This window comes from Ammodytes marinus (genome assembly GCF_949987685.1).
Source record: "Ammodytes marinus genome assembly, chromosome: 20".
Taxonomy (NCBI): Eukaryota; Metazoa; Chordata; class Actinopteri; order Uranoscopiformes; family Ammodytidae; genus Ammodytes; species Ammodytes marinus.
In genome coordinates, this window is record NC_137224.1 from 5,221,215 (window position 1) to 5,235,093 (window position 13,879).

Genomic DNA, 13,879 nt, shown 5'->3' on the forward strand with positions numbered 1-13,879 from the left:
GTACATGTACATTTAGGTGTTTATTTTACTTCAAATAAACACCTAAATGTGTTTAGAATTTCTCCTATACAACGGCCATTATCTCAACATGAATTTTTTTCAACACTCTGAACCAAATATCTCAACCAAACTTTCCATAATCATTCTTAGCATTATTCTGCAGGTTATTACGGAAGGAGTTGTTCATGTGTAATTAATCGTCAATGGTCTGATGATACATTTTATTCTTAAAAACATGCCTAAAGTCTAACCTTGATATCTTCAATTTTAAAATGTTAACCTATTCACCTGCAGTTCTCCAGCTTAAAATGAATGCAGACTCAATATAAAAATGACACATTTAATAAATACAAAATAACGGAGTAGTCAGCATATCAGCTTGTGCCTTGGATCAATAACATTGACGAGTGCTCACCTCCCTGCAGAGTCCACTCAGTGACTTTATGGCTGTATGTGCCCAGACCGGCTCCATTGTAGGCAGCCACCTCGATCTCATAGTTAGTCCAGATGATCAGGTCTTCTAGAAGCAGGTTGGTCACTTCTGGACTGGAGATGTTCTTGAGCTGGTAGTCTACAGGCAGCCCGGTCAGACGATACCTGAAAAACACATTTATATACAAACATTTGTGTGCTGGATTCGCCACAAATGAAAAACCTTATGTATTTATAAATGTTTCCATATTTTTTGTTGCATTTCCAGTTAATTATTATTTTTGTGCACACATTTGACATGTAACCGTTGAGGTATTTTGCCTTTTTCTGTCTGCTATGGATCTGTGTGTATATCGTTTTGTATCTGTGCCTGTTAGTTATTTGCCAAAAGGAACCCAGGGAAAAATTTAAAATATATGATATGTACAGCAAGTTTATTGTTGTTTAACCCATGAGGGTAAAATAACAAAACACATCAAAACATTACAACAACCTATCATTGCTGTAGTGTGCACCCTAAACTTCACATTTCAGATCATTCACTGACAAAGAGAGGAGATCACAGTGGCCTTGATGCTTAAGCCAAGACCTGCCGTACACCACACTCCCTGCTAGGGGGAGACAAAGCACCAGCAAAACGAGTCATTAATATGCCGGTGACGGGCTCTGACTGTGTTGTCTGGAACACACCTGCTGTTTCATTTGGATGTAATAAATAAAAGTCCCTGACAAAACACCAAACTAATTACATGTTTACAGGATTTACAGTCACTTTGGCATACTGCCGACTCTGCCTATTAGAGACGCAGAAGTTTTTAAAAGTCAAACCAGTCATTACAATTTAGTTCTCCTCTCCGACTAAATTATTTTTTAAATGCAGAGTGTTAACAGACGCTGTAGGGGCCTTTGAGAGAAAGTAACTGTGTGTGTGTGTGACTTCATTTTACCAGCTTAGTAAGATAATGGAGTGGAAATGAAAGTAGAGAGAAAAGTAGAGAGACTGTATGAAATTGGTTGGTGGGGAGGTTTGAGTATGTGACAGTGTAGGAGGCAAGGACTTTTCTTTGTATTTTAGTCACAAATAAAAATGTACTAAATCTACCGAAAATAAAAGCCAGTAAAGGGGGAGTCAGTGATTCTGGAGAATGCTTAACGTAATGAAACTTTTCGTCAAAATCAGTGTATATCTCCTCAATGTCTGCTAACTGTCACTGTGACTCTGTTTGTGCTGGAAAAGAATGCAGCCCCTTTGTTTACATGCCAATTTACAGAACCTAGGTTGTGTACTAACACTGTATTTTTTTTCAGTGCACACACAGTACAGAAAGGTAGCAGATCTGAGTGGGAGATAATCACTGATTTTGACAAAAAAAAGTGATTTTGACAACACACGTTCTCCAGAATCGCTTACTTAAAATCTAGATATTTACATTCCTATTCACCAACCTCATAGTGAACTGAAACTATGCTTGTTACGTTGACCGTTGACATATTAAATGTAGGCTATACTAAATGGATGGTTGTCAGTGGATGTGTGTATGACCAGTGGTCTTACCGGACAGTGTAGCCCCGGAGGATGCCGTTCTGATGGCTCTCTGGCGGAGGCTGCCACTGGATCATGATGGACTGGTTGGTGCGGCCGCTGGCGATCACGTTTTGAGGGGGGGCACTGGGGGGCTCCTCTGGGAGAGACACACTGCGGGTACACACACACACACACAAATGCGCACACACGCACACACACACATACACACACACACACACACACACCGAATGACAAATGGGATTCAATGAACATTTTCGTTCTGAGTAATCATCATGAAGAGAGAGAGCTCAAGACATAACGCTTTGTAATAATGTGACAGGCAGGTCATATGAGGCAAACCAAGGCAATCAATTTAAAGTTAAAGACCTGTATAACTGAACCGCAGTGCTGGCTATGAACCCTCTTTCGCCATCTATCTACTGTTTTCTACCATTTTGTTAAAGGCCTTGTGAACCCACATCCACAACATCCTTCTAACTATGTAAGTTGCAGAACTTGTGTGCCTATCCCCACTAAAAAAGTCTGATATGAGGAGATTGTAGGATGTTGGGGGTATTTTCCCCACCTAGACACTTTATATTTGCATGGAGAGAAGATGCCTATATACAGTAAGAGATAATTGCTAGATCATCAGTGGTGTTGACTTGTACCAAATGGCGTCACGTAGCATTCGGTGCCAGCCCATCGCCCCCCCTGCAATACACAGACGGAGACCCCGTTTGCACTCCTCTGGCAATGTGAGGCACAGTGACAGACTGGTTGAGGGAGGGAGAGATGGAGAGAGGGAGTTGGGTCGAGGATAGAGGAGGAGGAAGTTATGCTAGGCCACAGAGGCGCGAGACCTAATGTTGCCTCACACCTAAATCCCTCATGCGGCTTTCAGAATGCCAGAGTGTGTGTGTGTGTAAATGTGTGTTTACATGTGAATGTGCATCTGTGTGTGTGTGTCTAGCTGCTTTGGTAGGCTTACATGTTTATCCCTCTTCTTGACTGAAGGGATCAGTCCAGCTGGTTGGCTTGGAAACAACCACAAAGTCCTGCGGGTGACTCCTGTTTTTTGACATTTCTAAGATTTCTCGTTTGCTATTGCGAATTGAATGGAGCTGAATGGAGCCATCATATGATGGTAAATCATATGACCATAAAGGACAATTTTGGTGGGATTTTTAAGATGTGTCATTAAAGCTATAGTGTGTAACTTTTTACATATAAATGAGTATCTGTGACATTCAAAGCCAATGCCAAATGAGCTGAAACAAAGTTGATCAAGCCTATCAGCACCACTGAACTCTCTCTGTGTTTCTCAGTATGGCAGAATGTATAAACTGGTGTTGCCCCCCTTCAGTTTTTGTTACCTCATGTAGATGCTCAAACAGTGTTGTTGTAATTACTCAAAATACATCATGGGGCGACAGAAGTTATGCACTGTAGCTTTAAAGTAATAGTTCTTCGAAAATTGTATGGACAAGTACGGCTTAACGGCCCTTACAAATGAAACTATACGCTGGCATTTTGGCATATCTCTATTTTTACAAAACCTGGATAAAAACGAGGACAAAGAGTTAACAGTGTTGATGTGTGTGTGTGTGTGTGTGTGTGTGTGTGTGTGTGTGTGTGTGTGTGTGTGGAGTGGCGGTAATAGACATAGCATGTGTCTTTGAGCTCACCGCTCTGTCTCCTTGCTGAACTGCCCTTTCCCCACATCGTTAACGGCACACAGGCGGAACTGATAGGAGCGCGCCGGGATCAAGCCATTGACCATCACGGTTGTGGACTCTGGCTCAATATTAGCCAGCAGGATGGCCCAGGGAGCGTCTAGAAAACAAAGAAAACAACTCTTAACACCTTGTACTAACACGGACACACATCTGATTCACCTTAACAGCCAATTACTTTTAACAATTTTCTTTCTGCAAGGAGGGAGTCCAACACCATCCCAATACCAATTTCACAAATATTCAGATGGGGATTTTTTCACTTTCATGCCTGCAAATCATTCCGTCGCGGCAGGTTCACAATTTAAAATTCAAATTCATTGAATAAATTTAAAAAATGAAACCAGTCAGGCTGAGTAAGGAAAAAAAGACGAAGCAGCAGCCTGGCTAGATGCATGATGTGCCACGAGCCCACCGCGGCCTATTAACTCGGAGTTGATCATGCTTGTTACATGCGGAGCGGTTCAATTGATAGACTGTAGTGTATGTAGCTTACACATGCAACTTGAGATGTGAAAAAGCAATCACGGACACTAATGAGTCACTCATCGATCGTGCTTCTGCATATCTTTTTCTCTGCTGTAGTTGATTTGCCCCTTAGGCTCTTTAGGAAAAACATTGACGAACGCAGAAGCCCGACTGCTTGGAAATGAAAATTCTACGTGGAGTCAGTGATTCTGGAGAGTGATGGTTGTCAAAATCAGTGAATATCTCCTCACGATCCACTACCTGTCTGTGCTGTGTGTGCGTGCTTAAAAACTCCATTGTCAATACACAAGTCTAGGCTCTGTAAACATGAATGTTTCTAAATACGGTGGAGATATTCACTGATTACGACAAAAAAGGGATTTTGACAAGTGTTTTTCCATAATGGCTGACTCCACCTTTAATGTCGTCTTCGCTCACTGCTGCAATGTGTATCCCAGGTGCACTCATTGTAAATATTTTATAGAAGATGGTAAAGAGTTGTGTGTAAAATGTATGTGACTTACTGTTTTCAGACACCTCCAGTATGTAGCGTATGAGGGGACTGTTGCCATCAAAAGGCTTGGCCCAGGCCAGGTCAATGGCTCGTTTTTCAGATTTGCTCAGCAGGGCTGTGGGGTTCTCCGGAGCGTGGGGCAGCTGCCTGTAAAGAGAAACAACAGTGACGTGACAACTTAGATACATAAAAAAAATCTCTCCCAATCCAAATAGGGAGTTACAGAGAATGCTGTTGTTCTATGAAAATCACGGACAGTCTGAAGTATAAGGCTGACTGTTTGATAACACGTAGATCAGTTAAAGGTGGAGTCAGCGATTCTGGAGAATGCTTGTTGTCAGTTCGCTTTTTCTGAATCAGAATCAGTGAATATGTCCTCACGATCCACTGTCTTTAAAAAATCCAGTGTTAATACACAGCCTAGGCTAGGTAAACAGGTATGTAAACACAAGGGGGCCCACCATAGCTCGAAAAAATGCCTATTTACAGAGCCTAGGGAGTGTATTAACACACTTCTTCTTTTTTATCCCAGTGGGCACACAGTACGGACAAGTTGCGGATCGTGAGGACACATTCACTGATATTGAAAAAAAATTCTTTGACAACAAGCGTTCTCCAGAATCGATGACTGCACCTTTAAGACAGGTGACAGAGTGCGGCAAGGCGAAGATGGCAAGGATGGTTCCTTGTCAACATGCACACACAGTGAAACAAAACTAGATGTATGCATCACCAGAGGGAGGAAATGGATTGAAAAGCAGAAGGAGACAGATAGGGAAGAGATGCACCAGACAGAGGCACGAACAAATGAGGCCAAAGCTGGGGATCATTAATTCATTCAGCCATAAATTCAGATAAGCGCAGACAGATTGGCTGGTAAACCTTATTGCAATGGACGGATACAGACAGTAACTCAAGTCAAAGCAGACGGCCGATAGGGGGGACAGGGAGAGAGACACTAACAATCAGTCAGTCGGTCCATCACTTTGGCAAAGAGAACGTTAGATGTCTCATTCATATTACATTTACCCTTGCTGCAGTGCGACACAATGTGTACCACAAAATGCATTGTTTCCAAACAAGGAGATTTGAGATGACAAGAACAATATGGGGGACATGCGTGTGTGTGTGTGCGTGTGTGTGTGCGTGTGTGTGCGTGCGTGCGTGCGTGTGTGTGTGTGTGTGTAGTCGCACAGATAGAGAACAGAGGGAGGTGGGGGTCACCTGGGGGCTAGAAGTGTGTCAGGTGAGAATGAAGACAGTGGAGGTGAGGAAGAGCAGGTGTCATTTAAAGTGGGAATGAGTCAGGGGTGTCAATAAGAATAGGTGTGTGTGTGTAGTGTGTGTGTGTGTATGTGTGTATGTGTGTGTGTGTGTGTGTGCGTGCGTGTGTGCGTGTGTGTAGCACTTTTACACATCTGCGAGTGTGTGCACATGTCTGTCCTGCTTCATCGAACATGTTCCTTCCTGTGTCTGTTCACCGGAAAGTATTGAAGGGCCATGGATGTGTGAGAAAAAAAAGGGAATAGAGAGAGGAAAAAAAATATATAGTGATGAAGGCAATGGGGGGGATGGTGGTTAGTCAGTGGTGGGTTTACCTGACTCGTAGGTGTGCACTGCGGGAGTCATTGCCCCCCACAGAGGTGACTCTGCAGGTGTAGGTGCCGATGTCTCCAGACCAGGTTTGGGAGATGTGCAGTGTGCCGTCAGCTTCAAGACGCATGCGAGGGATGGACTGCACGTTGATGACAGAGCCCTCTTTGTCCCACACATGCCTGGGGAAAAAACACAAGGTTATCAATGAGCTGGACTGTTGTTGTTATTTTCATCAACTTCATCATCACTGTCATCATATGCTGTATCGTTTCCATTCCTTTAACCGTATTAGTCTATTCATTTAAACAAACTGACATTGTTCCAGTGCGCTAAATAGTCCATTTTAAAAGGAAATTGTGGTATTTGTCAACCTGTGATGTTTCACCATACAGTATTGTACAGGACCTACTTTTTAGTGACTTAGATGAAAAAAAGCCAAGGAGTGTATCTGCATATTACATTTTTTTGTGGGGAAAAAGGAAACGTGAATCAAGCTAGAAATCTCATCTCAATGCATCACCAAATGGAAATACAGAAAAACAGTCCAGGGAAATCTTTTTCTCAAAGTGTTAAAGCTAGAGTCTTCCATTTCCCAATTCTAAAAATGTTACCAGGATGAATAGTCACGATGGACAGAAATCACTTGGAGGTGTTAGTTCAAATTTTTGGGCAGCACAAAATCAGGGAAAAACTGTGTGATAAAAGAAGGCCAAATGGGCTTTCTGTCCACTCTAAAGATGCCTTTGAGCCTATTATTCTAGTCCCACAAATTCTGGTTGAAGACAGCAGTTTAATACACCAATGTATCACTTTAATCTTCCTCTTCACTGTAAACTGAGACTGAGAAAAAAAGTGAACTAAAGAAAATAATGTTACTGCAGAATTTCTTAGCGAGTCACTCCCACTCTATCAAATAACTTTTACTTTTTGTATGCTGGAAGATTAAACTATGGGCAGCACAGGTGGGCAGGAACATTCCATTAACTGTGATAGATGTAGAATGTAAATTGTATTATATCCAAAGGGTGAGAGACACTGCTTGAAGACATGAATAACATCTAAGTGAGGATATGATGACCAGGATATGGTGGCTCTGCGCTTCTATATACAGCTGCTGTTTCCACAATGTTGACTCACTCTCGGTGTCCACAGCAAAATACTCATACTTTATTAATGTTAAAGACCTACTTCACCCGGTGGGAACATGAAGGTGTATTGAACTCTGAGATCCTATGTAGTATAAATCTGCAAACATTTTTGAAATCGGTTCATCCTAGCCTGAGAAAAGGCAGAAAGAGTGTTTTAGTGGTCTCACTGTCTAACCCTACATGTCCCGACATGACACTAGTTAAAAATGTAGGGTTAGGATTAACAGGACGGCTGGGCCAAGGGAAGACTGAGGAAAGACTGAGGGAAGAAAAACCTCATTCATTATATTATAATAGCGATTTTATAATGATAGAACGCCGGTTCCGTATGGGTGAAGTATCCTTTAAGCACATTCTCAAAAAGCCCTTCATTTAGGTGCGTGAACATGTGCATCATACCATGCATTTTCCAGAAGCAGACTTGCATAATTTTTGTAAGCAATAGTATAGTTCTGGAAGTTGAACTTTTGATTTACATATATGCATGTCAGCTTTAGATGTTGGGCTCAATATTTTAGACAGTAAACCAACGAGTAAACTGGGATTTTTAATTGTCTTTTTTTTTGCGAATACTTATTAAGAATGAATGATTCTGCACAAATAGCCATTCCTTTAGTGTGTGCATCATATCATATACCCAGAGTTCTTGTATCATTGTGTTAGCTCTTTCATGAATATGAACTATATTGTACACATGCATGTACGCTTTAGATGCATGGGCTCACTCTTTTAGACAGTAAAACAACAAACGAGTAAAACCGGGCTTTTTGATTGTCTTTTTTCCCCCTTTATCCTAGTCCAAAAAGAATACGTTATTAGTGAGTTATTTCATCTTTCTCTCCCCTCTGTCTTTTCAAACTGCCTGCGTGCATATCATAGCTGCTGACGGCTGCATATCAAACACTCATCAAAACTACGTGGCTCCGACGTATGCGTCAGATGTGGCCTTTCTCTTCTGAGCAGAAAGGGGACAGGCTGGTTCATTGATCGCAACTGCTGACGGCTACAGGCTTGGAGTTTAGTTAAAAAAAATGTCTGTTATAGAGGTTGTGTGTTGCACTGGTGTGTGACAATATAGTTCTTGTAATGACACACAAGCGCAATAAGTAAACATGTTCTAACATGCGTGGGCGTGCGCTTGTACAAACTGCACGTCAAGGTAAGCTGTGTTTACATAATACTTCAGTGCATGAGTATATGTGATAATGTGTTTGTGTGCATTGGGTTGAACCCTTAAAGCTACAGTATGTAACGAATGTCGCCCCCATGACGAGTAATAACAACAACACTGTCGGCGCATCTACATGAGGTAAGTCTTTGGCGATCGCACATTGATTTAATTCCTACTGCTTTACGTCCAGGTTCTTTCTTAGCAGTTGATACAACAATTTAAAGAATTTCTTGGGCACTTCTTGGGATTATTCTGAGCTCCTGCGCCAGTGTCGGTGGGCGACACCAGTTTGTAAACGCTGCCATACTGAGAAACTTTTTTGGCGATACCTTGAATGTATCCGACATTCATTTATATAGAAAGGCTACGCACTATAGCATTCCTGTGGGCTAACTGGAGCAAAGCAGCAGCATTGGATTAAGATAGAGAGAGGTAAATAATACATATTGAGCTCAGGGTAGAATATTACTAATGGACTAATTAAAAGGTGTAGAGAATTATACAGCAAGATCCTAATAAATGAAGCATCATCATTAACAGACCTGTCGGCACAAAAGGCCGATTGTGCTTTGTTATTTATTCATTTGAATAAGTACTATGAAGAATACCAAATGGGTCCAGAAGTGCAATAGAGTATTTAGCATCTATTGACATTTGCCAACCACTATTCTAACTACATTTTTTTAACCTGCCGGATCGCAAGAAAAGCCTGAATCACTTGCAATTGGTCCGGGAGACAGCAGCAGGGCTTTAACACAGGTCGAACTTAATATTTGAAAGTGTGCTCAGTCGCCCACGAACGGTAGTAAAGGTCTCCGAGACATCAAGTCCTCACTCCCGGGCTGAAAACTAAATTATACAGTGGCTTTGAGGCGGTGAAATCATTATTGTTGGGCTTTAAAATAATGGATATTGTGGACTTTGAATTGATATGAATGTGAATATGAATATAAGGATAGGATATTTCCGGCGCTGAATGGATTCGACTACCAAGTATTGCCTCCGTAGACAAAAGCCTGAGACAGCTTATTGTCTGTGCCAAAAGTCTGTCTGTCACACCAAATGTGTATAACTACAAGACTGAAAAAATCCTCCCAAATACACTACTCACACTAACTTGGGTAACATTTACTTTCGAACCACAGTGTCCCGCTGTTTTGGGAAATAACATAAGGCTTAAAAATGAAACCATGAATTACTGAGGGACAGAAAGACAGACACATTGTTGGATTTTAGGCTTTCAATTTCATTTCCTATAAAAAAGACCTGACTAGACATTCCCTGTTTTTTTAAAGAAAACTCTGCTGTCTTCTAACTCTGTCTTTGACTCATGTCTTATGTATGCTTTTAGCTTTACATGTAAGTTGCTTGTTAAGGTATTTTTTAGATATTATGTTTGTGCCCTGAGTAACACAATTGTGTTCCACTGTATGTGTTTTGATATGGTTGGAATGGCAGATACAGTAACCTTGAACCTCCAACCATTTCTTTTTGTCTGTTTTAGTAAGGTGCTATATACAAAATGCAATATAAATGAACATAAGCTACTTCATACATCAATGTTAGCGAATGTGTTCTTACCTGACAGTTACACTGGGGTCGTGTGTGACTCCACAGGTCATAATGGCTTTGGTTCCTTTGATAACACTCTGGTCCTGTGGGGGGGTGGTGATACGGGTACGAGCTGTGGGGACAAACAGCGGGGAGAGAGACAGACAGACAGACAGACAGAGAAAGAGAGTGAGAGAGATAAGGAAAGTACGGGCAGACAACAACAGCCGAGAAAATATACTTCCTGAGACGAACAACACTCGAGAGAAAGAAAAAAAAAAACATGAAACAAATTTCAGAAAACTCATTTCAGTGTGAAATGACATGCTGCTGTTTTGTACTTTGTGCCCTGATGGCTTTCCTTGTAGAAAACACCTCGGTGATGAGGACGACTCCAAACTTGAACAGAAGAGTGCTTTTCTATCAGAAGGTATTGACTGCTGATTCATCCTTATATGGCACCATCCTTCTTTCCCAACCATCTTTCTGTACAGACACTGTCTCTCGATAAAACTACGCCAATGTAAAAAAAAAAAAATAGAGAAAATAGGCCCATTCCATGTAACCCTACGCACTCACCCCACACCACCAGGTCGGCGGAGGCCTCGTCGATGCCTCTGGAGTTGCTGGCCATGCAGGTGTAGGTGCCCGCGTCAGAGATGTGTGAGGGCGAGATGAGCAGACTGCCAGACTCCAACAGGGTGAACCTGGGCAGCTGCACCGAGCCACTGGCCAACACACGCTCACCTATAGAGCGCATGGAAACAGGTAAGAGGAATGAATTAGGAATGAGAAAAAGAGACAGAAATAAAGAAAAAAAGGGGTAGAGAATATATAATAAAAAAAATAAAAATGTAATTATACATTTTATTTGTGAAGCACCTTTTATACAATAAATGCAGCTCAAAGTGCTTTACAATGATCAAATGACATGCATTACAAACTTTGTTTTAGATGTAGATAAAATTGACATAGACATTATAGTATTTTTAAATGGAAGATTAAAACTGAGCAAAAATGTAAAGTGCTTAGCGTTGCAAAGAAAGCAAGCCATTACAAAGATCAAACACATGAAAAAAAGCATCAGTTAATAAAATAAAAGATCCATAAAAAAAAATAAATGAATATATAAGAGAAGTAATTTAGAAGCAGTGAATTGTTCACTGAGCGCCTAAGTGCTCTTTCTTAAAGTATTTTTTTCAAACCGGTGTATTAAAATCAGCTTATGGGACTTCCCTACTTGCCCTGGGGGTCATACAAGGGGTGTTACAACGCATTATGTTTTAACAATGCATTACAAGTGGCAACTGGGTGGCTCATGTTCTCTCTGGTGTGAACTTAGGGCAAATCATTTAGCTTTTTCATTCTATTATATCAGAGGGGAGTTTGATATAAAATATTCACCCCAATATCTAGGGGCTGTGAGCACGCACACATTGGCCTCCCGACCCCTGTTGGGACCCAAATGTGTTCACTTGGAGGAGGGGGCCTTTTTTTCTTCTTCTCCCCTTTAGAGAATGTATGTGCACGCCCCTGGTTCAGCATTCACATTTAACGAGGTGCTTCTGGTAAAAGGCTAGGTTAAAAAGATGTGTTTTTAAGTGCTGTTTCAAAAATGTCAACAGAGCTAATATCTTTGGGAAGGCTGCTCCACAGTTTGGGAGAATAGGCGTACAAATAAATAGGCATTCAGGGACAGAATAGGACAAGAGAGGAGGGGGATATATTGGGCAACACCAAAGACAGTGTTTGCTCGATCCGCTAACGGGTAGCAAATCCTGGCAGAGGAATCCAATCAGGCTTTTATTTGTTAAGCCAAGGTAAACTACGGTCCCATGTATAACAGATAACGGACAACATAATCCCTGTGTGTGTGTGTGTGTGTGTGTGTGTGTGTGTGATTGTGTGTGTGTGTGTGTGTGTGTGTGTGTACCTTTCTGCCAGGTAATAGCAGGTCTTGGAGCTCCTGATGTCTCACAGTGCAGGATGACTGACATGCCGTCGATCACAGTGCTGTCGGAGGGGCCGGCTGTGATATTCGGGGCAATGCCTGAAGGGAGGGGGAAGACACACACACACACACACACACACACACACAGGAGAGATAGGGAAGAGGGTTATAGGGGTGAGAGAATAACTGTCTGTCACAAAAGCCTCTCCTCAAACGTATTTCTTGTAAGCGCCAGACTGCTGCGTTTAGTCGATGCTTTGTCCCACTCATTCTTTACGGATTGACACCGCCTCTTCCTTGGTGCCACAACTCCTTTGCACCCAACCAGAGATAGAGGAGAGATTTAAAAAGGCAAGGACGGGAAAATGACTGAGAGAGAAGCACAGACATGAAAAAAGGGGGGGGGGGAATATGTAGATGAGTAAAATCCATATTTGTGAGTCGCAATAAATCAGAGCGTTTATAGGATGACAGGAAATGGTATCACTCTCCAGAGGAAAGAGAGGGGGAATAGGGGAGATTTCAGTGTTGATCTCGGGACAGAGGGAGAAGGACAGAAGTATACGTGTGTGTGAGTGTGTGAGTGTGTGTGTGTGTGTGTGTGTGTGTGTGTGTGTGTGTGTGTGTGTGTGTGTGTGTGTGTGTGTGTGTGTGTGTGTGTGTGTGTGAGTAAGAGATGAATAGATTGAGAGAGAAAGCCAGAGAGTGCATGTGTGTGAGGAAAAAGGAGATGAAACGATGAGAGGAGAGAGGAAGAACGAGAAAGAGAGAGGGAGGAAGAGAGAGAGAGAGTTTGGAAGAGAGAGAGAGAGAGAGTTAGATAGATAGCGACTGATAGGGTGAGTGAGCAAGAGAGAGAATATCATGACGTGTGATAATGAGGCGTAGTGTGAAAGGGAAATGCAGCAGGGACTGAGACAAAGTGAAGAAAATTGGTTGTCGGGAACTAACCACGACAAAACTCACAGCCAGAGTCAAATGAACAGTCATTTACACATTCCAGCAATGGCCACGTCCACACATTCACTGTGATTCCGAGGAGAAGAGTTGGGCTGCAAACATGCTATTATGTCTAAGTGAGGTTTCTGTTCTTCAAATAGCAACGTTAACCTTATAAGTGTGTGTAGGCCTAGGTGTCAGTTCATGTAGGAAAATGCTGTGAATTACAAATACAGTTGGCAAATACATTTTTTTGTATGGAAAACGAAATAACACATGTGAGGGAATCTTGGTCTATGAGCATAATGTAAAAGAAAGTCTGTACTGTATGTTCCTACCGGATATGTTAAGGATATTACTGCTGCTTGCTATCTTCATTCGTTACATCAGAGACCCACATCTTGTTACATTGTCACCTGACTCCAACACTTATTATAAATAGCAGATGTCATAATATCACATTCTCTGTCAGACACAAAATATGCACGCATCAGTGTTTTCCTTTGTAGGTGGCAAACAGTAGGTGGTTGATACACGATGAGGAAAAGTCAGCATTGGATTCAAATTCCCTGTTTTTAAATCTTTATATCTACTAACTCTTCTTTTTAGCAGAAATGTATCTTCACAATGGAGTGTTGATTGCATTAGGCCTCGTTTACAATCAATCTGGTCTTTGTGCGACAACTATGATTTTTATTATTATGACATACGGTACATTCAGCTATCTTTATAGATTTGATGAGAGTTGTTTTTGTCGAAACATATGGTTTCAGCAATAGTTGTTAAGATACTTCCATGTACTATTAAGGGGTAGAACATGGCCAACATTGCCATCACTATAGCAATGC

General features: G+C 41.7%; 1 protein-coding gene across 4 annotated transcripts in view; it reads right to left on the bottom strand.

Moving 5' to 3' along the window:
* The window catches only part of sdk2b (sidekick cell adhesion molecule 2b), a 264,898-nt gene that overhangs the window by 53,342 nt on the left and 197,677 nt on the right, over positions 1-13,879 (bottom strand). For all 4 annotated transcript variants that reach the window (XM_080049326.1, XM_080049324.1, XM_080049325.1 and 1 more), the window contains exons 10-17: positions 12,075-12,191; positions 10,721-10,888; positions 10,172-10,274; positions 6,274-6,450; positions 4,686-4,822; positions 3,646-3,793; positions 1,988-2,128; positions 416-597 (exon numbers count right to left, since the gene is read on the bottom strand). In XM_080049326.1, coding sequence (XP_079905452.1) covers positions 416-597; positions 1,988-2,128; positions 3,646-3,793; positions 4,686-4,822; positions 6,274-6,450; positions 10,172-10,274; positions 10,721-10,888; positions 12,075-12,191 — 1,173 coding nt within the window. The remainder of the gene's footprint in view (positions 1-415; positions 598-1,987; positions 2,129-3,645; positions 3,794-4,685; positions 4,823-6,273; positions 6,451-10,171; positions 10,275-10,720; positions 10,889-12,074; positions 12,192-13,879) is intronic.